We start from the raw sequence: 22,200 nt of genomic DNA, 5'->3' as shown, positions 1-22,200 counted from the left end.
CTTAAGCTGTCCGTGTGTGGTGCTGTCTGGGTGACTTCTCTGAACTGATTTTGAGTTTCTGCTCATTGCAGGGGCCGAGGGGTCAGTATGTCTTGTCTTCCTAGTCCTCTGGAGGAACGCTTCACGCCATCTGTGTATGTAGGAGCTGACAGAGAAGCAGCACTACAGCAGCCTGGGGCAGAGACATCACCGATGGCCCAAGGCAGGAGCGAAACCCCTTTGTCAAAAACCTGGAGTAGAGATGAGTCCTGATCTTGGGTGCTCAGGGCATAACACCTGTGGGAGAAAGGGGGCTGCTTTCTCTGACACGGGCCCCAGCAAACAGTGGCTCTGGGCTTTTCTTCTGTGAGCGGTGGTGGGGCAGGGGCAGTTTGCAGTGGCAGAAGGAATGTGAATGTACAACCCAGAACCACCATGTGAGCGTTACAGACTGCTGGGAGGCTGGGACCTGGCCCTCCTGGGCATCAGGGGAAGATGCTCATTGCTTCCACCTCAGCTCTGAGGAAGGGTGGCTTTTCCCCATGGGGAAGGAGGTCAGGCTTCACCTCTGGGTAAGGCACCTGCCACACTTCCTTCCTCTTCTCCTGCCACCCACAGACAGAAGCTCCCTGCTTTCCTCCTTGCTGTTCCGGAGTCAGGCAGTGAGGTCAGTCAGCAGGGAAGTTTTTGGGTAGAGCTGCCCTGATTGCACCTGCCTCTCCTCCCGCACCAGGTCTGAGGGCAGCCTGGAGGGAATTTTTCTAGTGAAAAGCATTATCTTTCCTAGGAAAAGCTGATTCAGCACAGCTGAACCGCTCCTGAAAGCAAGTGCTTTGGGGAGTGATGTTCAGCATTAAGCTTGCTTACTGAGCCCTTTTCTTCCAGAGACTATAAATCTGTGTTTCTTCTAAAAAGTCATGAGCTGTCCCCCATCCCATCTTTTTTGGGCAGATTCTTGAACATGTCCTGCAGCAAAGCTAGAGGGAGCTAGAAAACATGGTCTCACTGAGACACAGCTCTGCCCTGAAGTTTAAGAATGACCAAACACACTCTCGCTGTGGAAAAAAAAGAACTTGCTTTATTTGTAAAGTCTACAAAATACAGAGGAGTCGGGTAGGACACATACTGTAAGTCAGAAAATAAATAAGTATTTTTTTTGCTCTATATAAGTATACGATAAAATGTGATTTGCATATATAAAATATAAAGTACGGCTCTGTACCAACATCCTGGCTGTGCCGAGAGGTGGAATGGCAAAGAGGACGTGAAAATAACTTATGTTCGTGCAATAAATAAACCCAAGAGGAGTTGGGGTGGGGGGATGCTAACCACAGTGCCCCCTCCACGATCAGCGGGCACCTCTCTCTGGGGAGGGATGGAGGCTGCAGCCGAGGGCAGCTAGCATGGCGATACCCAGACAGGGGCAGAAAGGGGGGGGGGGGATCATCTATGGCAGCAGATGCCAAGGGTCTGCCTCCTGTTACCTCCCCTGTGCTGCCTGTATTTAGCAAACCCAACTCTTCTCCAGCATTTTCAGCCTGCTGAAGAGCCAGTTGTCCCACACCAGTGTCCAAGCTGGAGGAAAACCAAAGGGAGGAGCCTACCTGCCTGCCAGGCGGCTCCCAGGAGCAGGGATGCTCTCCGCCCCTGCTTCCCACCTCCTGCGCCTCCACCCCTCTCTCTGCCTCTGCAGCTCTGGCTCTCGGGGGCCAGGCGCACCTTTCCGCGGGCTTCGTAGGCAGTGAGGCGCCTGGGAGCGCTTGGTGGGGCCGTACAAGCTGGCCTGTGCTGAGCAAAACAGTGTTTATCTCTGCTCCAGCTGCCTCCGCTTCCTTCCTGCCGGTGCCGCTGAGTTTCGGAGACACCCGGCCGGTGGGGCTGAGCGTCCCATAGGCAGGAAGAGGCATGAAGGATGTGCGCGACAGAGAGATAAAACAGCACCGCTGCTTCTCCCCTTTGTGGAGAACAGCCTGGGCTGACCCGCTCGTGTCGCCCAGCTCTCCCCTGCCCAAGGGACCCTCCTCCATCACCATCGCCTCTGGGCTCCCCCAGCGCCGCAGGCTGCCACGGCGCTTTCCCATCCCGCTCACCCTTACCGGGCACCAACCCGCAGCCACTTTCTCTCCCCCTCTGACCTGCCACCTTCCCTCACCATCTCCATGCCTGGAGACTCCAGCCATGCTGCCACCTCCCCCCCCCTGCTCCAGCCGTGGTCCAAGTTGTGGGGCCAATGCTGACACCCCTCTCCATCGTATCCCTTCTGCCCCTCGCTGCAAAACCTCTCTCCCCTCCTTTCCCTCCCTGGCACATGCTCCTGGGAGTGCCTGGCCTGCACTCAGCTCTCCTGTGCCCTCCCCTCCCCCCCAAAAAAGAGGCGCCTGATGTGTTTTCCTGCCAGCTTGGAGCCATGGGATGCTTCCCCACTGCTGCCTGTGCAGGCTCGCCCTCTCCTGCCTGCACCCCCCCAGGGCGAGGGGCACCCAGCCAGCGGAGCTGCAGCAGGGGACAGGGCTGCGGGGGCCACCGGTGGGGTCCTGTCCTCTGCCCCAGCACCCACGCTGCGGCAGCCCTCCCTACATGGGGGAGCTGGAGGTCAAGGGATGGGAGAAGGAGGATTTTGGGCACAGGTCCTGGCAGGGAAGAGATCAGGGAGGGTACAGGAGGCGATTCGTGGGGGAAGGCACCCTGGGGGGGCCGTGCCCGGCCGGGGGACGGAGGCCAGCACTAGGAGTAGGCGGCCTGGTTGGTGCCGGACTTGACGATGGTGATGACGCTGGCGGTGGCCACCTTGGCGGGGGGCCCGTGGGCAGCCACGGTGCGGGCAAAGCCCTGCAGGGCCTCGTACTTGCCACGGAGGGTGTCGAGCTCCAGGCGCATGGCAGCGTTCTCCCGGGCCAGCTTGTCCACCTCCCACTCCAGCTCCATCTTCTGCTTCTGCAGCTCTTCCTTCTGGCAGACGCGCTTCACCCGGCAGCTGGCGGCGTAACCCCGGTTCTTCAGCGTCCGCCGGCGCTGCTTCAGCCTCGCCACCTCCTCCTTGGAGAGGCCCCGCAGGTGGTGATTGAGCTCCCGCACCGACAGCCCCATCAGCTCCTCATCCGACAGCAGCGGCGTGTTCTCCCCCAGCTCCCGCTTCACCTGCCGGAGAGAGGGTCGGTTGCCTGAGACCCCCGAAACGAGACCCTTGACCCCAAACCCCCTGTGCCCACTGGCACTCACCTTCAGGGCCTTGCTGGAGAGCCCGTCCGCAGCCATCCTTGCCTCACGCTGGCCCTGCCAAGCAGCCAGGAGAAGAGCCGGTTACTGCCAGCCCACGCCCCTCGCCTCGGCACAGAGGGCACTGGCCCTGCTGGCCCCCTGCCCAGTGCCCATGTCCCCCCCGCTGGCCATATGACTCATCCCTACTCCTTTAAAAAAAAGTACGTAGTAACAATAATAATAGTAATAATGACCGCAAAAAATAGTAACAACAACGGGGGAAGGCTGGACCTCCCATCCCTCCTTCATCCCACCCCGAGGTGGTCAGGATGCTGCTCTGCCCAGGGGACCCGAAACGCCCCAGCCCAGCTGCCGGGAGGCCAAGGCTTCTCCCCGGGGAGGAAACCCAGGCGAGATCCGCCCGAGGCTGAAAGGAAAGTAAAAGTAGCAGCCCCACGGGGCGAAACCGTGGCGAAGCCACCCAGTCGGGACCTGCGTGGAAGTGCCACCCCACCGCCCCCCGTGCCCGGCGGGCAAGGCCACCGCGGCTCCCCGTGTAAGGGTCGGGTGTCCACAGGCTCCGGGGGCAAAGGGTCGGGGCCGCGGCCACGCAGCGTGGGCGGGCGAGATGTGGCCTCCCCGTGATTCAGCAGCCCAGGGGGAAAAGTCACCGAAGCGGCGCCTGTCCCGTCGCCGGTGGCCGGTCCCTCCCCGTCCCTGAGTTCGGAGAGCGGGGAGAGGGCCGGGAGCCCGGGCTGCAGCCCAGCAGCCTCTCCCCACCTCGGGGAGCCCCCTCCTCGTTAGCAGAGCGCCCGGAGGAGCGAGGGGGGACGGGACGGGGCCGAGAGCGCCCGGCGGGGAGGTGAGGGGCTGGGGGGGGGGGGGGGGGGGGGGGGGGGGGGGGGGGGGGGGGGGGGGGGGGGGGGGAAGCGGCGGGAAAGGTGGAGCCGGGGCGGCTGGAAGCTGATGCAATCCAGGGCCGGGGAGCCGCCGCCGTTCCCCCGGCTCCGGCGGCGGCTCCCTCCGGGGCGGTGGCCGAGACTCGAGAGGGAAGAGCGGACGGCCCGGAGCGTGTACAGCTCTTCCCCGCCCCGCCCCGATCCCGCTGCTCGGCGGCGGCAGCGGAGCGGCCTCCAGCCGGTGCCGGGCCCCGCCGCCGCCCCCCTCTCCCGGCCGACCCGCGGGGGGGAAAGAAGCCGGAGGCGGGAGCGGAGGGGGCGCCCCGGCGGGGTCTCTCCCCTCCGCCCCGGCCGGCGCTTACCGGGAGGCTGCGCTGCTCCCCGCGGGGCCGCTGCCGGGTCGGGCCGTCGGGCGGCGCCTCCAGCCCCGCTCCCCGCGATTACTCACCCGCGGATTCTTTTCATTCATAAAAACACAGTCATGCGGTGACGTCACTTTCGCCCCGCCCCTTCGCCGCCACCGCTGCCGCGCGGGGCGGGGCGGCCCCTGCTCTTAAAGCGGCGGGGGGACACACACCGCCGCCTCGCACGCTGCCAGCGTATTAAACGCACCAGAGCATGAATGCAGCCACGTGCTAACACTGCTGGTTTTTTTCCTAAATTTCGGGGTGACGCACGCCCAGGGAATGGCCACACCCGGAAGGAGAACGCCCTCGGCCCCTCCCCCCCCAGCGGAACAGCCCGCTGCCACTTTAAGAAGAGCGTGTTCCCGCCCCCCCCGCCCCTCATAAAGATGGCGCTCCCCGCCTTTCCGCCCTCCTCCGGGATAGCGGCGGGCGTGACGCAGCGGCGCTCACCGTCCTCCCCCGCCCCTAATCGCCCCTCCCCGGGCGCGGCGCCGCTGATTGGCCCGTCCCGGGGCGGTGCGGCGATTGGCGGGCGGCCGGGGAAGCGGGCTGGGGGGCCCCCGCGCGGAGAACGCTGGGGGCCCGTCGTGCTTTGTGCGCGCCACCGCCGCTGCCGCTCCCCGGGCGCTGGGCCCGGCCCTGCCAGGCCGCGGGTCCGCCCCCAGCCCCGGCCCGCCGGGCCCTGCTCCGCCTACCCCGGCGGCGGGCGGCCTCTCCCAGCGCGGAGCCAGGCGGCGGGTCGCCAGGGGTGGCCGTGGAGGGGGGGTGTTCCCCGCCGAGGCGGCGGAGGGAGGCCCGTGAGAGGGAGGTCAGAGGTGGGCGATCGCCGTGGGGCGCTGAGGAGAACCGGGTGCTCTTCCCGGAGGAGGCAGGAAGGAAACCGCAGGTGCCGGTGCCGGACTTTCCTCCCGGGTGGTGTGTCAGCCCGGCGGCTCTCAGTTCTCCTTTCCTGGCGCTGGGTCGCTAAGTTCAGGGAAGGGCAGGGGCCGGGCCGGACCGGGCGGAGCCTGTGACCGGGTTTCCCTCAGGACGCGGGGGAGAAGCCGCCTGAGGCTCCAGAAAGATGCAGTTCTTTGGCCGGCTGGTGAATACCATCAACAGCGTTACCCAAATATTCACAAACCCTTACCGGGTGAAGGAGGTGCCGGCTGCAGAGTATGCCGCTCACACCTGCATGAGGGAGGAAGGCAGGGTGGCCCTGTATAAGAACAGCCTCGCTCGCTCGTGGGATTGCCTGCTGGTGAATCCCCAGAGCCCACAGGTCGCTTTCCGGTAAGTGACAGACCTTTAGCAATCACTACTTAAACGTGAAACTAAAGACCCGAGATCTCTGATCTTAGGACCGCAGTGCTTCACGGCTGTGGTGTGGGGTGATGTGTTTGATCAGCAGGTGGGCTCATGAGGGCTGGGAGGCCCGTGCGTGTGGTGGTGGAGGAGTTGTCATCGAAACAGCTTGTGGGAACAGGGCAGGACAGAGTCCAAACACTTTGAAAAACAGGCGTCTGTGAAATAGGTACTCAGGTCAGAACATCCACAGGTACATGCACTTCCACTCGTACCCGTTGCTGCTTTAGCATCTGGAGCACGGGATACTTCAGCCCAAAAGTTAACGTTCATCAGGAAAAGGAGATGCTCTTTGCTAATGATTTAGGCTCCCTTCTTCCCTTGGAACTAGTATGACACCAGATGAGGAGAAATAGGAAAGTCCCTGGCACTAATGTTTGGAGAAGAGCTCACTCAGATACATGGGATGGAGGTTGTTTCTTTGAGGAGGACCAATGCTGTGTTCGCCTTTCCTTCAGGCTCTTCCAGCTCGACAATGAAGCAGATGCCCTGGTCCGTTTTGAGCAGTACGCCGGGCTGCTGCGCCCTTTCTACGAGAGCTCGCGCCAGCCCTTGTTGCTGGAGGATCTCCAGCAGCTCAGTGACTGCTTCCGCAACCACCCCAGCTGGTCCTCGGCACACATCGCGGTGGAGATCGGCCATCGTGAGAGCTTCCGACACAACCACGTTCTGAGGCAAGGGGCGGGAGGGGTCTCCGGTGGGCCTGGTGCTGGGAACGAGCTCGGGAGGGCAGGCTAGGCCAGATTTGGGTATCCTGGCTTGATGTACTAAAGCAATGGGGGCTGCTTTTTGGGGGAGCTTAACACCTGTGGTTACTGCAGAGGTCGAGTTTGAAAGTGCCAGCCTTGGTGTGTCTTGCCTGAAGGACAGATGTGGTAGCACAGCAGGTCCGATGGTCGCTGTGTAAGCTTATTGGCAGGCTTTCAGCCTGCTGCTGTGGACGTTAAAGCCCAGAGCTCTGGTGTTTGAGCTGAAGGATTGAAGTGTTTTGCTAGAGGCACTAGTTAGATTCTTACAACCCTTGTGGAGCTGCTTTTTGGAGGGGGTTGTGGCTGACTTTGTAAGCCACGAGAGAGGAGGTACAGTAGGACTGTCTTTCTGGTAACTGTTTTTGGTCACAAGCCCTTGCTCTCTTTCCATGGGGAAGTTCATTGAGGATAGGGGAGACTAGCGAGGAGTTAGGGGACTGGGGAACTAATGGCAGCACCTCCGCCAGGTGGCTGACTGTAACCTGTCTCCTGCAGGTTACTTTGGGCAGGGGGAGCTGCTCCCACATGGGGGCAGAGGAAGGAGCCGCATGTCAGGGAGAGGGTCCATGGCAGGGCTGCTTGGTGGCCTTTCCCTGTGCTCCTTTCCTGGCAAGAGGCCGGGCTTTTGTGAACCTCGTGGTTCACCAGCTGGGTCTGTCGCAGATGTGGAAGGTACCTTTGTATCAGCTCGCAGGGCAGCTGCACGTCCTTGTCTTCGCAGCCCTTCCTTGGCCTCACGTTGACTCATCTCTTGCAGCTGCGTGAACAGCACGGACAGCGAGGATGGCTGCACCCCGCTGCACCTGGCGTGCCGCAAGGGAGACATGGAGTGCCTGCTGGAGCTGCTGGAGTGCCACGCGCGGGTGGACATTACTGACAGGAATGGGGACACTGTTTTCCACTATGCTGTGCGAGGAAACAGCCCCCAGATCATTGAGGTGGGAGCGATTTCAAAGCTGGGGGGGGGGGGGGAGTGGGACTAGAATAGGTCCTCTCTATGCTGTGAGGAGGGAGACAGGAAAATAGCTGCAGACAGGGGAGGAGAAAGTCAGTTCCCTCTGCTGCAGCATTGAGTTAATGCTTGAGGCTGATTGCAGCCTCTTTCTTCCCCCTTTACTGGTGCTGTTTCCTGTAAGCAGGCTCCAGATTCCAGCCTGCAGTGGAACAAGGATATTAAGCAAGTTTCCTCAGAAAGTGTCCTTCATTGCTATTTGCATCAGGCCTTCAGCCTGTCTTTCCTCAGGCCCTTGGCTGTCCTTTCTCCATCTCCTCCGAGCAGGGTATTTGGTTCTGGGCAGAGTGCTCCCGTGGGGGGGGGGGTGTTTAGGCTGCCGTGGGGAGCATGTGTTGTCCACAGACTGAAGGACAGTTCGGAGCTGCCCTGGGCTCTCCTGAGCTGCAGAACCTGTTGTTTGAACTGAACGGCCTTGCACGGGGGACAGCGATCAGAGCCTCGAGGCAGAGACAGTCTGAAGCCAGAGGTGTTCTCTATTGCTGAGAAGTGCTGGGCAGAGTGACAGGGTTCGTATGGGCGTGGGTGGCCTTGCACGTTGGTTCCTCAGGTTTATCAGCTCCCCAGCACCCAGTGCGAGCGCGAGACTGGCTCTCCCCTGCGGCTGCACCCCCCACATTTGCCCAATACTTGTTGTGACGGCTCTCCCTCTGCCTGCCAGACTGTGCTGAGGTTTCCTAATGCGTGATGGGGGAGGGATGACAATCAGGGCTTGCCATGCTGTGGAGCAGGGCAGTTAGAACCTTTGTATTAAACAGATATCCTCTTCCTTTATTTCTCTGATGGCAGCAACTTGGCCTATTGTTACAGAAATACTTCCAGATCTGATCTGTCTCCTGTTTGTTTCTTTTCTCTCTTGATTCCTTGCTAAACCAGAGAAAAGAAACTCTAAATTCTCGCTTCTCTTGTGTGCACCAGGGCTTGCAGGGTTTCCCCAGTATGGCAGTAGGATATTTTTGTGTAACAAACCAGTCAGCAGGTAACAGGTCTAAAATTTATGGGGAGAATAGGAAAATTCCTTCAAACGTATCCCCACATGTATATTTTAAACAGAATCCTGTTTGTATCTGAAAGCAATGGTGGAGTTGCAGGGGAGGTTGAGCTCCTGCCTGCTGGCTGGCCGTGGTAACTGATGGGGCTGCAGCAGGAGAGGAAACCACTGGTTTCAGTTAGCGCTCTCATTCGGTTGGGCTGAGCTTGGCTCACACGGTGGGAGTCTGCTGGGCTGTGTCGTTCAAGGTGGTGTGAGCCCTTTTTGGCTGAGGGGTGTCTCAGAAGCACCCGGGCCAGAGGAAGAGGGCACAGAGAGCAGCGATAAACCCTTTGGGGAGAGAAAACAAGGAGCGCTTCCATAGCTACTGTGTTGGAAGTGGGGTGGAGAGGACAGGCTGTAGCGTCGCGAGGAACCCAGAGCTCCAGAGCCTGTCCTTGGAGCTCAGGAAGAGAGACGGTGCTCTCCCATTTGCATCTGTTTATTTATCTATTGTCTCCTCTTCCCAGCTCCTGGGCAGAACCCCAACTGCTGGCTTGGACCACCTGAGCCATGAAGGGCTGACCGCTCTGCATCTCGCTTGTCAGCTGGGCAAAGAGGACATGGTTCGGTCTCTGCTGAAATGCCGTGCCAGCTGCAGCATCATGGGGACGCTGGGCTACCCCATCCACACAGCACTGAAGTTCTCCCAGAAGGGGTGAGTAACCGCTTGGGCTGCCAGAGCAGGGCTCTTCCTCCAGTTTGGGGACCTGTCTGCTTGCTCAGGGTTGTCCAAGACTGGACCCCTTTCGGGGCAGTGCTCAGTAGGAAGATGTCCTGTGCTGTCCTCTGCTGCATCACCGAGTTGGCAAAAGAACAGAGAAGTGCTGGTGTGGAAAAGAAAGCAACACTTTCAGAAAAAAAAAAATTTTCCCTGAATTTAACTATATATATTATTTAGTATCAGACATCAGGAGAAAGACAGATTTTTTTAAAAAAATGTTTGTGAAATACTTTTTGTCAGAATGAACTGCGAGAAGATGATTTACTGGTGCTTCAATAGTATTGCTAATTGCTGTACCTCTGTCTTTGAGTGCTCTGATCCTAATAAGCTTTCATTTCAAAGCCCAGTTATTCCTGTGGGCCAAAGGCACTCTTGACTCTTAATAACACACTCTGGAACTGAATCAAAAGAGACACGATGTTTACTCCCTGTTTTGTTTTCCCTGGAGAAATTTGATTCTCTTTGTATGTGCTTTATAATACTTAATTTTCAAAGAGTGTCTGAGCTCTACAAATAGGGCTCTCAAGTCAACACTAGCTGCTGCTAGATAATTTTTCAGCATTTTGAAAAGTGCTTTCCAACATTAGAGACACATTCACAAGCCAAATATGTGCTTAGGTCCCTTAGTTTGCAGTGGGGCTCGATCTCTTGTACATGGTTTATTTGGTGGTGTTTCAGAGTGGAGAGCGTATGCTTGTTTTGTAAGTCTACCTACCCACGCTTTCTAGGCACTAGATACTAGTCTATTCACAATAGGTGTGATTTTTCACTCATAGGGAAGTACACAGACTCTTGATTTCAGCAGGTATTTAACTATTTCAGTTTTATCCCCATGTTTCCACGGAGAGAGAGGGAGAAGAGAAGAATTTCCCCTCGGGTCTTGAGAGTTTCCAGAAATGCCATATTCCTGTATTGGAGAAGCACCCAGATGTTGCTCCACAACTTGGAACTGGGAAGAGATTCTCCTGCTTCCTCCGAATGCTGTGCTGCTTGTATGCTTCCTGTTGCACCCTTCCTTTCTAAAAAGAGCAAAACAAAACTGCAGCTGAGGAACTTGCAGGTGTTGCGGAGAGTCTGCTGCTGCTGAAGCCTTTCCTGAAAGGCTCTGGGTGGGAGGCTGGTGCTGATGTGAGTGGAGGTCTTGAGTCAAGACGGCAGCCACCCATCCCTTCATCTCGTTGTCTTTACCAGGTGTGCCCAGGCCATCCTCGAGGTGGATGCCAGCCAGGTTCACTCCAAGGACCCGCGCTATGGAGCCACTCCGCTGCACTGGGCGAAGAAGGCTGAGGTAAATGGAGCCAATCCATGGCAAGGGCCTGTGCTGCCACCCAGCACCCAGTTAATTCCTCCTGCTGCTGACCTTTCCCTTTCCTGAGTGCATGTGCAGAGTGTCAGAGCCCAGCTAGCAGTGCCGTGTTTGATTCTCTTCGGCCTGTGCTGATCAGTGCTGTTTGCCACGGGGGACGGAGCAGTGGAGCCTTGCAGTGAAACAAACTGATGGGCTCATCCCTAGTATGTCATCCCTGGCTGTGAAACTGCCAGCTTGTCCCTTTTCCCTTTTTGTTGGGGAAGTTACAGCAGTGTCACTGTTACCCCTGGGGGGAGCTCTCTTCTCATTACTGTCAGTTTCACGGAAGGAAGCAGACTGATGCCTTGAAAACTGCAGGGAGAGTGTGAGGTAGGCACAGGGTGGTGGCATGTGGGTTACAGTCCATCTTCTGCCAGAGATGGGCAGATCAGTGGTGTGATATGCCATGCTGGAGCACCTGAGTGTGCTTGTTGCAAGCAGAGGACATTCCTATGGCAGGACTCTTTTCCCTCCTGCGGTATCACATCCCTCTCAGAAATGTCCTGTGGAGTTTCAGAGCAGACATAAATCTGCTTGGCTTATAAAGAGAAGATCAAAACCCAAACTTTTTCCCTCCAGTCTGCAACGATTCTGGTCTGAGTAGGAACTGTTTTTTCTCCATTGCTCTCAGCCAGTTGCTACACTTGCATGTAAGTCCCAAAACATCCAGAAGCTCTAGCCAGATTGTGAAACCACCACCTAGTTCTGCGGTAAAAGGCAGAGAAACCCCATCTCCAGTGCCTGGAACAATGCAGCTGGCATCTGCCAGCCAGCCATGTCCAGGCTAAGGGTCCCGCCTCTTCCCCTGCTTTGCTTGCCATGAGACCTGGATCGTTTAAGCGCCCAGGTGGTTGTCCTCACGATCGCTTTCTCTCTTCTTAACCTGGAACGTGCACGCCTGGGCACAGATGACAAGGCTGCTGCTTGAGTATGGCTCCGAGGTGAATTTGACCAGCTGGACGGCTGACATGGCTCTGCACATTGCGGTCAAGAGGGGACGCTTTGACTGCGCCATGGTGCTGCTGACGCACGGGGCCCACACCAACGCCAGGGGTCAGGATGGAAACACACCACTGCACCTGGCCATGAAGGTGAGTTTTCTGCAGAGGATGCTGGGAAGGAGAGAGAGGATTTTCTTGAAGGGTTGAGGCAGGGACAGACTCCTTTGAAATTCTGGCTGTTGTCTTTCATGGGGTGATCCCTTGTGGGTGCTTTGGCTAATGAAAAGAGGAGGGAGGGATTGAGAAATCATGTAGCCAAGGGGAACGTGGCTCTTGACTGAGCTTTCTGTTGTCCCCTAGCATGACCACCTGGATATGATCAAAGCAATTGTCGTGTTTGGAGGAGATGTCGAGATCCCCAATGATTTCGGGGAGACACCAGGGCTGTTGGCAGCCAGGAGCAGCAAAGGTGAGGAAGCATGTCAGCAGCCTTACAGGGTGAACCCGGCATCCTGTCTCCCCTTGGTGGCCAAAACAGTGTCTTGGGGAGAGGTGAAAACATGCCAAGCATGGGTGATGCTTCTCCAACATGCTTTCCCAGCTTCTAGTTGCTCACAGGGTAGGCACTTCCTGAGCTAGCAGTGTAGGCTTTGTATTAATAGCCCTTGATGAATTTCTCTTCTGTGAGACAGAGATGCAAGAGGAAAAGCTGGCACGCACTCCCCCTCTTTCAAGCCACGATGTCAGGCACTGCAGGCTCACAACGGGATGACGCAGTGCTGCTGAACCGCCCAGGCATAAGCAGACACAGGCAGTTCTTCAGTGGCAAGAAGTGTGTGGCACACACCCTTGAAGCTGCACAGCGTTGGGTACCCCTGCTGTGCACAAGTCCTGTTTGGGGAGAGATACCTGGGACATGCTTTCCCTCTTCCCCAGGTCATCCCAGAGGTTTTGTGAGGGTCAGGGCTGCTGTGAATTTGGCAGAGCCCCCCACCCCGCTGTGTGCGTGCACTGATTCTCTTTCTGATCTGTGACTCCCCCTTCGTCACCTAAGGTGCAAACCGGAAAGTGCTCTTAGACCTGCTGCAAACTGTAGGGACCGAACGCTGCCACCCACCCAACCCTGACTCCCCAAGCCTGGCACCATCTGCCGCCTCCTTCTTCCTGGAAGGCCAACCTTCCTCGCGGAGCAGCTTCAACAGCTTAGGTAAAGCCTTCCGTGGCCTTCCCTCGCTCTCCTCCCTTCATGCTTCACAGTGCTGTCTCAGATCTCTTCTTCAGATGGGCCGTGCTCTGGGGACTGTATCCTAGCTCTCAGTTTCTGGTGACTCTGTCCTCATTCAGCTGTTGCAGGATCCCATCTCTTTTCTCTGCTTTTCCTGTGTGTGTACTCTGAACTTTTGTACTCTAAACGCTTGTATCTAAACTCTTGTTTTATAGACGGTCACACAATGCAGCTCTGTAAAAAGGAAAGGGAAGACTGATTCCCTCACCCCTCTGGAAGAGGTGTAGGACTTAGTTGCCTGCACGTACTTTATCCACTGGGTCATGTACAGAAGGGGAGGTACTTGCTGGTCTGCCTTGAGGACCTCCCAGTGTCATGCTGGCCACAAGGAAATTAGAAACGTCGCTCACTCAGATCCTGGAGGCCAGCAGCTGGGAGAGGGAAGGGATGAAGCCCAAGGAGAAGTGACCCTGGTCACAGGGTTTATGTTACACATAGGAAAAGCCTACCTTAGGACATATGATTGTGTCATAGCTTGTGCTCTGTGCTGCCCAGACTGTGTGAATAAGCCCGTGGGTCTATTCTAGGTGCCAGGCTTTCCTCTGGGGAGCTCCAGAGCTCAGGCAGAGGCAGCGGGAGGGGTTACAGAGTGGGCAGCGGATGAGTTGGCTTGGAGGGAGGCTCTGACCCTCATGAGAGGGGCATGCAGGCAGATAACAGCCGCTTGTGGTCCACTTCCCCTCTCAGGTTGGTGGTTTCCTTTGCAAAGGCCCTCCTGTGGGGCTAGAGGACAACCCGCCCCAGGCCCTGGAGTGTGTCTGTGTCACCACAAGTCTCATTGGCTGGCGACACCAGGACTTTCTTCTCACCATGGCCTTGTGAAGGTGACCCTCCCAGTTTCAGCTGTGATGCAGTGACAGAACAAGGCCCTTTTTTGTCATGGACTCTGGCCCTCGAAGAAACTCCTCACCACATTCATTGTCATCCACAGCCACCTCCCAGCCTGGGCACTAGCAGGAGTATTTAACTTCTCTCCCCCTGTTCTTTCTTCTTTTGGTTTTGCAGGCTGGCTTCTCACCTAGCCTGGATTGGTGCCCTGCACCCAGGGTGGCCTGGGTGTACATCAGCTGAGGGGTAATGACAAGCCACCCTGTCTCCACAGCTCTCCTGCCTAGGTTACCTCGCAGGAGTAGATTTAGGTTTTATCTTACGGCTTGCAGTAAACTGCGTAGTGGGCACGCTGCTAGGCTCTGTCTTCTCTCTTGCCTACTGTTCTCATCATCTACTTCTACAAATCCTTTGTCTTTGCCAGTGCATCTCCAGCTGCCTGCTCTAAAGGATGGGGTTTCTCCTCTTTGGTGCGGAGTTTAATCTGGGGGGGTACCTGGTGGCTATGGGTAAGATGGCTTGTGTCTCCTGCAGGGAGCTTTGTTCGATTGGGAAGGGAGTTGGATGTTCTCTGTGTGATTGTGGTGGAAATCGTTTACCGCGCTGGTGGGAGGTTTGGGTACCCTGACCAAGCTTTCTGGGGGCAGAGAGAGAGTAGGAAGAATAATTGAAGGTTTTCTAACTGATTAAGTATAATTTGATTGACTGCTGTCTCTGAGGCATGCATCAGAGGGTTCAGGTAGAAAAGTGGTCTCTGATTTTTTTTTTTTTTCCTTTTGCATGTTCATGGCCCTCTAGGGTACAAGGACTTTCTGTATGTTTCCACAACGCTTGGACAGTTGTTGAAGGCACCAGATGTTGTGGACTTGCCCAGTGAGGGTAGAAGAAAGTAAGTGAGGAACAGCTTCTGTCCAGGCTCCCGTACAACTTGAAGGTGAAATCCGTGTGTGTGAATTCTCCCCACCCACACCTGTGGGTGTGGCATCCTCAGAGCTGACATTATTTAATGTCCATTGATGTTGCAGTTTTTGCCAGAACCTTGTGATAAATCTCTGTTCACATAAACGACCACCGCCTGTTCCTGCCTGCAGCCCTGGAGCTGCAGTGGAGCCCAAGCTCAGCAGGTGAAACCCCTGCTCTGTCCTTCCCCTCTGCTGCTGGGCACCAAACACTGTTTTGGCTTTGTGATTTCCCCATCTCCACGCGCTGCCCTGATGCTCACCCAGCTCCTTTGCCAGGCTGTGCACTGCCTTGGCAGTGCCTGCACCTCGCCTTGCACGGAGCGGAGGGAGGGTTGGCACTGAAGTGCTGCTAGCAGGAACTTAGGGCTGTCTGCTATTTATTTATGACACAATACCCGTTACTGCGTAGTAAGGGACTTGGATGTGTTTTTGGCTTGTGAATGTCTCTGGTGAAGAGGCTAGAGATGGCTAAAAGAGCAAGTGGTGTTGCACCAGCTCTGATGAGGCTTATCTGGCCGTGTCCAGTCCTGTTTGCATCTGAGGAAGCACCGCTGGATTTATTTGTTCACCAATTACACTGTCCACAGCGGTGTTTTTGTTACTGGTGTAGTTTTCCATCCCCAGGGCCGCGTTCCCACACGGCGTGCTGTGATTTGTAAGCTGTCCCACAGCTCCCAGTCATCTGTGTCTGTCTCTCTCCAGTCACGACCGCCTCCTGTGCCTGGATGGAGGGGGCATCCGGGGCCTAGTGCTCATCCAGCTCCTCCTGGCTATCGAAAAGGCTGTGGGCCGTCCCGTTCGTGAGATTTTTGACTGGATCGCGGGGACCAGCACTGGGGGGATCTTGGCCTTGGCTATTGTACACGGTGAGGACAGTGCAAATAATGGGCCCCTTCTCACTCCTGTGGGCCTGAGCACTCCTCTGTGGGGAGCGGATGTGGGGTGGGAGCTGCCTCTCTGATTCCCGACTGAGATTTGTTGTCCCTGCCAAAGGAGGGAAGGGGTGTTCGTTAATGAAGGAAAGCCTAGACCTGGCTTTGCGCTCGCTTCTCACGTCAGCTGGCCTTGAGCAGCTTTCCGGGTTTTGGGAAGTGCGTGGTGGCAGAGTGCAATATTCTATTCTTCCTGCTCTCTCCACGGGGGTTTTTACAGCAAGGTGATTGACACTTTCTGGTAGTGGGAAACTAAGCTCCAAGCTTGCCCTTCCTCTTTAATCCTTCCCAGTCATGCTGCTGAGGTCCAAGCAGATGACAGGCAGCTTGGGAAGGGGATAGGATTGCGAGTGATGCCTCCCATCTCCTGCTGGTCCTGGAAAGTCGCAGCTCTGATGTGCTGTTTGTTCTGCCTGCCCTTCCTCCCACCCTCTGCTCCTGCCGACACTGTTGCATGTCTCAGGGAAGTCCATGGACTACATGCGCTGCCTGTACTTCCGCATGAAGGACATGGTGTTCCGGGGGTCTCGGCCCTACGAGTCGGAGCCCCTGGATGAGTTCTTGAAGAAGGAATTTGGGGAAAACACCAAAATGACAGATGTCCAAAAACCCAAGTAAGTCCTGCCTGGGGCTGTGCTGGTTGCTGCTCTCCTGAGTGTGCTCTAGACCCCTCTCAGCAGAGATGCTCAGCCTCTCCTTAGAGCAGATCTGGAGGAGTGTGATGTGCAGACTACTGAAGCCATAAGTACGGGTTTTTTTCCATTTTATTCTGTCATGTCCTCTCCCCCAGGGTTATGGTGACAGGGACGTTGTGCGACCGGCAGCCAGCTGAGCTCCACCTTTTCCGGAATTACCCCATACCAGAGACAAAAACCTCCACTGAATACAAGACAAGCGCATCTTTCAAACCACTCACTCGTCCAGAAGGTAAATGCTGGCACGCAGCAGTCCAGCTGGTCAGCAGGGGAGGGAGCCGTCCCTCAGAGACAGAAGATTTCCTGCTCTTCCTCCCATTGCTCTGAAAATCGGGGTATCCCAGCAATGGCTCATCCCTGATCTTGAGTTGTAGCTTGGTCCTAGTGATGGTTCCCTTTTCTCCTCTCTCCTCCTCCCTTGGCTTCTCTTGTACCAGGAACAGGGGCTGGCTAGCGAGGTTCATGAGGAAGGGGTCTGCTAGAGGAGTCCTGCATACAGTCAGTACCTTTCCCTGGACTCTCAGGAGCAGATTCATGGAAAAGCTGTGTAACTGAAGTGTGCAGCCCCCTCCAGCTTGCTTCTTTGTCTAGCAAACATAACTGGTTCACCAGCAAAATAGCAGCAATGAAGCTGGTAGAGAGTGAATTTGACCCAGGATACATCAAAAGTGGTGAGAACATCTTTTAAAGCCCCCCAAAATAATCCTGTGCATCCAAGCAGAGGCCCTGCTGTTGGGAGAAAGAGGCACAACTATCTAGGGCAGGGTCTTCTGGGATTGCAAGCCCTCCTGCTTTGTGTTGGTGAAGGCGGGGTGCTTCTTGCGCACAGGAAAGTTGCTGCAAGAGGCCGTATGCTTTCTCTCCCTCCAGACCAACTTGTATGGCGTGCTGCCCGCTGCAGCGGTGCGGCTCCCACTTATTTCCGACCGATAGGCCGCTTTCTGGATGGCGGGCTGCTAGCCAACAACCCAACTCTCGATGCCATGACGGAGATCCATGAGTACAACAAGACGCTGATCAAGAAGGTGAGGGAAATCCTAGCCCTGACTGGGTAACTGGGGCTTTATTGGCTCCACTGAGCCTCCCTTGAAGGGGAAGAGGGTTTGGGAATGGATGCCTCTCTAGTGGATAAACAAGTTAGCAGTGCAGCACACTAGAAAGGAGTGTACGGAGGGGGATTTGTGTTGGGAATGGTGGCTGAGAGGTGAAATACCTCTTCTGACAAGGGTGTGAGATGGGGAGGCAGCCCCGTCAGCCTGTCCTTGCTACTTTGAGCAAGGATGATTCAGTTGATGGTTGTGTGTGGCCCTTGACGCAGCTCTGCAGGGCCTTTTTCTGCCCAAAAATAAATGAAGACAATGGTAGGGCATTCTGCAAGGCTGAAGAGTGAATGCCTTCTGTGGTGTGGCAAGTTCCTCAGAAAGATGACTAACTACTGGCAGTTACTGCTCCCTGTAGCTGAAAGGGGAGGTGTGTTGCCAAAATGACTGAAAGAGTTGGATTGTTTCACAGTCATCTGGTCCTAGGACTCATCTTTGGGGTGATCCCGTGGGTTTGGGAGCAGCCAGGGGTGTAAGGCACAGAACAGTGCAACTGTTGAAGTCACGTGGATTATACCTGTCTCACCAGGCAGTACTAAAGGGGGAGGATGGGGGAGAGAAAAGGCTACCGAGCCCTTTGCCTTGGCTTTCAAGAGCTTCCCCAAGACTGCTGTGAAAGACGTGCTCCACCTTACTTGTCGGTCCTTGCAAATAAATCTTTTGTTTGTCCACAGGGTCAGAGGCAAGAAGTAAGAAAATTGGGGTTGGTAGTCTCCCTCGGGACAGGGAAGCCTCCACAGGTCCCGGTAAGCTCTGTGGATGTTTTCCGCCCCTCCAACCCTTGGGAGCTGGCGAAGACCGTCTTTGGGGCCAGGGAGCTCGGCAAGATGGTGGTGGATTGTGTGAGTACTGGGAGGAGGGGATGGGGGAAGACCCTTTGGACTGCTTGCAGGGAGGGGGCAAAAGTTTCCGGTCTTCAGCTTCTTCCTTTTGGAAGAAAATTGTATTTCCTTGGAACTGCTCCAACCATGGCCAGTTCAAGGACTGGACGTAGTGGATAACTTAAGAACTGCAGGAGCACAGCAGGTCTGAAGCCCTGTCTGCCTCTTTCGTGTTTTGAGAGCCAAGGGAGGTTCTTGCAGCTGAAAGGAGCTGAGGACAGGATGGTGGTCAGTGACCCTTAGGAACATTTGCAAGTGTGAGTTCATGAAACTCAGTATCTTTCCAGGGAGCATTGATTATCATCTGAGCAACCTGGACCAAAAAAAAAAATCATGCCTTGGAAAACAGCAATTCATTTTTCTTTAGAAAAGCTTTGTTATTCCCACTGGGGAAATCAGTAAATGCTAGAGAAGTGGGAGTATCACTAATAAAAAGCAGTAGTTCGGAGCTGTGGTTAGGAGTGTGTAACAGGCTTCAGGCTGTAATAGCCTCTTGCATGCTTCAGAAAGAAGCTCATTAGATGTTGTGCATGAAAACACTCCAAATGAATGAAAGCCAGAAAGATCAGAACTAAGGTTCTGACTATAATCTTAATTCTGTTGCTGTATCTCCTTTTAGCTTCCTAAAGCCAGAAAATACCCAGAGAGGTCCCTCTGCTTCCTCTGTCTTTTATTTCAGGGCTCCCAGGGAAGCTGTCCCAGCATAGCCCAGAAAGCCTGTAATAATCACAGGCTCTGCTGGTACTGGGCTTGGACAGAAATGGGTAGAGATGAAATCCCAAGGAGGCTGTGATTCAGATTGTGCTGGGGCTCTCTTTAAGGGAATCCACTCGGTGCTGTGATGGATGGAGGATCTGTAGGGTGCAATTCCTTGTGTCCCAGGGATCAGGAGCACTGTTCTTATATTAAAAAAAAACAAATAAAAAGCCACCCCACTCTTGGTGGTGAACGGTGCCATCCAGGACGCACTTGCTCCTGGTTTTCCCTCTCCCTCTGCGGCTTGTGCAGTTCGACTTGGTGCCAGGGGAGCCTCTTGCAGGCAGGGGGAGAGCAGTGTGGCAGTTGGGCTCTAACTGTGGGCCTGTTTCTCCTGCAGTGCACTGACGCAGATGGCCCAGCTGTGGATCGTGCCAGGGCCTGGTGTGAGATGACGGATGTCCCATATTTCCGGTAGGAGCTTCCTTTCCGCTCTCTGCACAGACCTATTTTTATCCCTCTCACTTCAGACCTGGCTGTGGCATGTGTCATCCCAAATAGTGTCCCCTCCAGAGGCATGCCTGCCCAGACCTGTCCCCCTGTCCCCTCTCCTCGTGCCTCAGCGACATAACGGAGGATGCCCATGGCCACTGTATGAGCTGATGCACCGAGCACGCCTTGTCTGGGGTCAGTTAGTGGGGGCTCGGGGGATGCTGTCTAACAGGGTCCTTCAGGGATGTGCATCCTGCCCTATTCCACCATGCACAGCGTGTTTTGAGACTCGTGTTTTGAGACTCGTGCCTTTGGTGATGCAGTTGCTGAACTGTGGCTCAGCCTTGAGTGTGACTGGGCCTTGAAGGAGGGGGAAGGCCTCCTCTCTGCAAAGCCTGAGAGATAAGGGCAAGTGAACACCCAGGACAGCAAGAGCCACTTAGCACAAGTCTTGTGCTTGGCAAGCTCGCTGCCTTGTCACGTTCGCGTCTGTGCCCAGCTGGTGATGCTGTCTTGCCATATGCAGGCTTAGCCCTCAGCTGCACACGGAGGTGATGTTGGACGAGGTGAACGACACCGTGCTGGTGAATGCTCTCTGGGACACCCAGCTTTACATCTATCAGCAGCGGGAGCAGTTTGAGCAGCTGGTGCAACATCTCTGCCGGTGACTGACCTGGAGGTTCCTGTTCAGCAGCCCCATGGCAAGGAGCAGCAGACACTGAAATGGCTTGGATTTGCCCTTGAACCAAGGTGTTGAGGTGGGGGGGGACTACTACTACTACTAATGAGGAATTAATGATATTTAATAGACAACAGTGCACATACACATGTATTCCAGGACACACCCATGTATTCCCAGACAGCTGTGAAATGCTGACAGTTACCTTTGTACTGTAGCCCCATCTCTGCTGCTGTGCTTGGTTTTGCTGCCCTGCTATCTGACTGTACAGCCCTTCCCAGAAGCCAGAGCCCCCACCTACCTGTCTTGAGGTGTAGCAGCTGGAGTCTGTCTCCTGTCTGTGCAGCACCTCCACTGACAAAGCATCGTGCACCTTCCCACATCACAGAATGGGCCAAGGCCAGATAAAGGTTCAGGGATTACTTGGCCCACTGGGGCCAAGGTGTTTTGGAGTGTGTAGTATGGGGAAAAGGGATTATTCTTCTGTCAGTGCTCCTGGTTTGAAGGGGAGCAGAAATGCTGCACTTTCCGCAGTAGATATGACACAGAATGTTGTGACTGGCCTTGGGAGAAGGGGGAACCTTTCCTGAGCCAGTTGTCTTCTGTAGCACCTTCCCCTTTCCCATCTGAGACGGGCTGGCAACACAGGTACTGACTGTGCCCAGGGTGGGAGCAGACCCCCCCAGAGACTGTTTTGTGCCACCTGATTTGCTGCGTTACTCTTTGCTCAAGGGCTGAGATGTGAAGGCCTGTCTTTATTCGCAGCAAGCTCAAGATGAGGGACAATAGCCTTGGCTTGGTAGAGAGGTCGTTTCTCTTTATTCTTAACGTGGAATTGAAATGCTCTGAGATCAGTTCCCACCAAAGAAGCTGACCCTGTGACAATTTGGATTTACTTTTTTTACTGCTGGAAATCCCATTGTGATTGCTACGCTACTCAATGTTTCTGTAGTAAATTTTGCATATTTATAAATAATTTATGTATCTATTTGGAGGTGTTTTGAGGAGTAACCTGAAAAACTGAATTCTTAATCATTTGCTTTTGACTGAATGGACTGCTGTTGTGAACAGTGCTTCTATGCAAAAGTAACGTGACCTGAAATAAAGAGAGGTTTGCATTTGGTTCCACTGTCATGCAGTCCATGGTTGTCTTGTCTCTCTCTCCATCCTGCAAGGTCCCAGAGATGTTCTGAGCTTGCAGACTCTGAATTTCGTACAGGTAGAAAATCAGGAATTGGGCTCCTTGAGACACAGCATTATACCCTTTGTATGGGCTGAAGAGGTGAATGGCCTGTCCCTGCAGCCAGCCCTGGGAGCACGTATGTGGTGTGAGTGGCTGGCTGTCCCACGAAGCACAGCATTGCATGCTGGGCTTATCAGTTCCAGCCAGTGAAGAGGCTTTGGACCAGCTCCCATGTGAGAATCCTCTTGGAGCTGGTCTGGCCTAAAAAGAGGAACACTGAAACCCCTTGGGATGCAGATGACTGGAGACGGGGCTTTAACTTTGGTATCCCCAGGTGATTCCTGGACAAGGTAACTGCTGCAAGCTTGCTGGACCTGGTGCCCACTGATTCCTAAGGGACACCACTGGCAGGAGTGTGGGTGCTGAGTCATGAATAGGGCTAAAAACTGATTATCTGCCTTCTGATAGTCACTTTCACAAATGAGATTGTGGAATTATCATGAATAGGGCTAAAAACTGATTATCTGCCTTCTGATAGTCACTTTCACAAATGAGATTGTGGAATTAAGGGGCTTTTAATGTGGAGTAAAGGTTTTCTTTTTCCTACGTAACGGAGGGGCTTACCTTCCTGTGGAAAAACAAAACTCCACATCTTGGGATGGAGAGAACATGAGCTCCTTTCTGCTTTTTGCCCCTGGCTTGCATTCTGCCCCTCTATAAGCCTGCACCATCTGCAGGGACTTCCCGGAGTGATGCTGTGCTTGGGCTCCTTGCACACAGGCAGGGAGAGCAGGAGGGTTCAGACGCAGGCTTGTGCCCACCGTTAGGGAGTCTCA

General features: G+C 55.2%; 2 protein-coding genes across 4 annotated transcripts; one reads left to right on the top strand and one right to left on the bottom strand.

Moving 5' to 3' along the window:
• Positions 1-2,356: 2,356 nt before the first annotated feature.
• On the bottom strand, positions 2,357-4,553 carry MAFF (MAF bZIP transcription factor F). Of its 2 annotated transcripts, none has more exons than XM_050915507.1 (3): positions 4,525-4,553; positions 3,199-3,252; positions 2,357-3,117 (listed from the first exon to the last, which is right to left on the bottom strand). In XM_050915507.1, the coding sequence occupies exons 1-3, from the start codon at positions 4,543-4,545 to the stop codon at positions 2,704-2,706; spliced, it is 489 nt and encodes a 162-aa protein (XP_050771464.1). In that variant the 5' UTR covers positions 4,546-4,553; the 3' UTR covers positions 2,357-2,703. The 2 variants fall into 2 exon arrangements, with proteins under 2 accessions (XP_050771464.1, XP_050771465.1); XM_050915508.1 differs by lacking the exon at positions 4,525-4,553 and adding an exon at positions 4,439-4,445.
• Positions 4,554-5,132: 579 nt separating this feature from the next.
• On the top strand, positions 5,133-21,309 carry PLA2G6 (phospholipase A2 group VI). 2 transcript variants are annotated; one of them, XM_050915490.1, is made up of 16 exons: positions 5,133-5,755; positions 6,286-6,501; positions 7,334-7,514; positions 9,089-9,276; positions 10,534-10,630; positions 11,599-11,781; positions 11,992-12,100; positions 12,686-12,838; positions 14,543-14,633; positions 15,409-15,572; positions 16,102-16,252; positions 16,429-16,565; positions 17,204-17,358; positions 18,108-18,275; positions 19,411-19,484; positions 20,029-21,309. In XM_050915490.1, the coding sequence occupies exons 1-16, from the start codon at positions 5,547-5,549 to the stop codon at positions 20,168-20,170; spliced, it is 2,418 nt and encodes an 805-aa protein (XP_050771447.1). In that variant the 5' UTR covers positions 5,133-5,546; the 3' UTR covers positions 20,171-21,309. The 2 variants fall into 2 exon arrangements, with proteins under 2 accessions (XP_050771447.1, XP_050771448.1); XM_050915491.1 differs by lacking the exon at positions 12,686-12,838.
• Positions 21,310-22,200: the final 891 nt, after the last annotated feature.

This window comes from Gymnogyps californianus, chromosome 1 (genome assembly GCF_018139145.2).
Source record: "Gymnogyps californianus isolate 813 chromosome 1, ASM1813914v2, whole genome shotgun sequence".
Lineage (NCBI taxonomy): Eukaryota > Metazoa > Chordata > Aves > Accipitriformes > Cathartidae > Gymnogyps > Gymnogyps californianus.
Note: the sequence above shows the minus strand (reverse complement) of the source record. Positions and strands in the feature narration are given on the sequence as shown.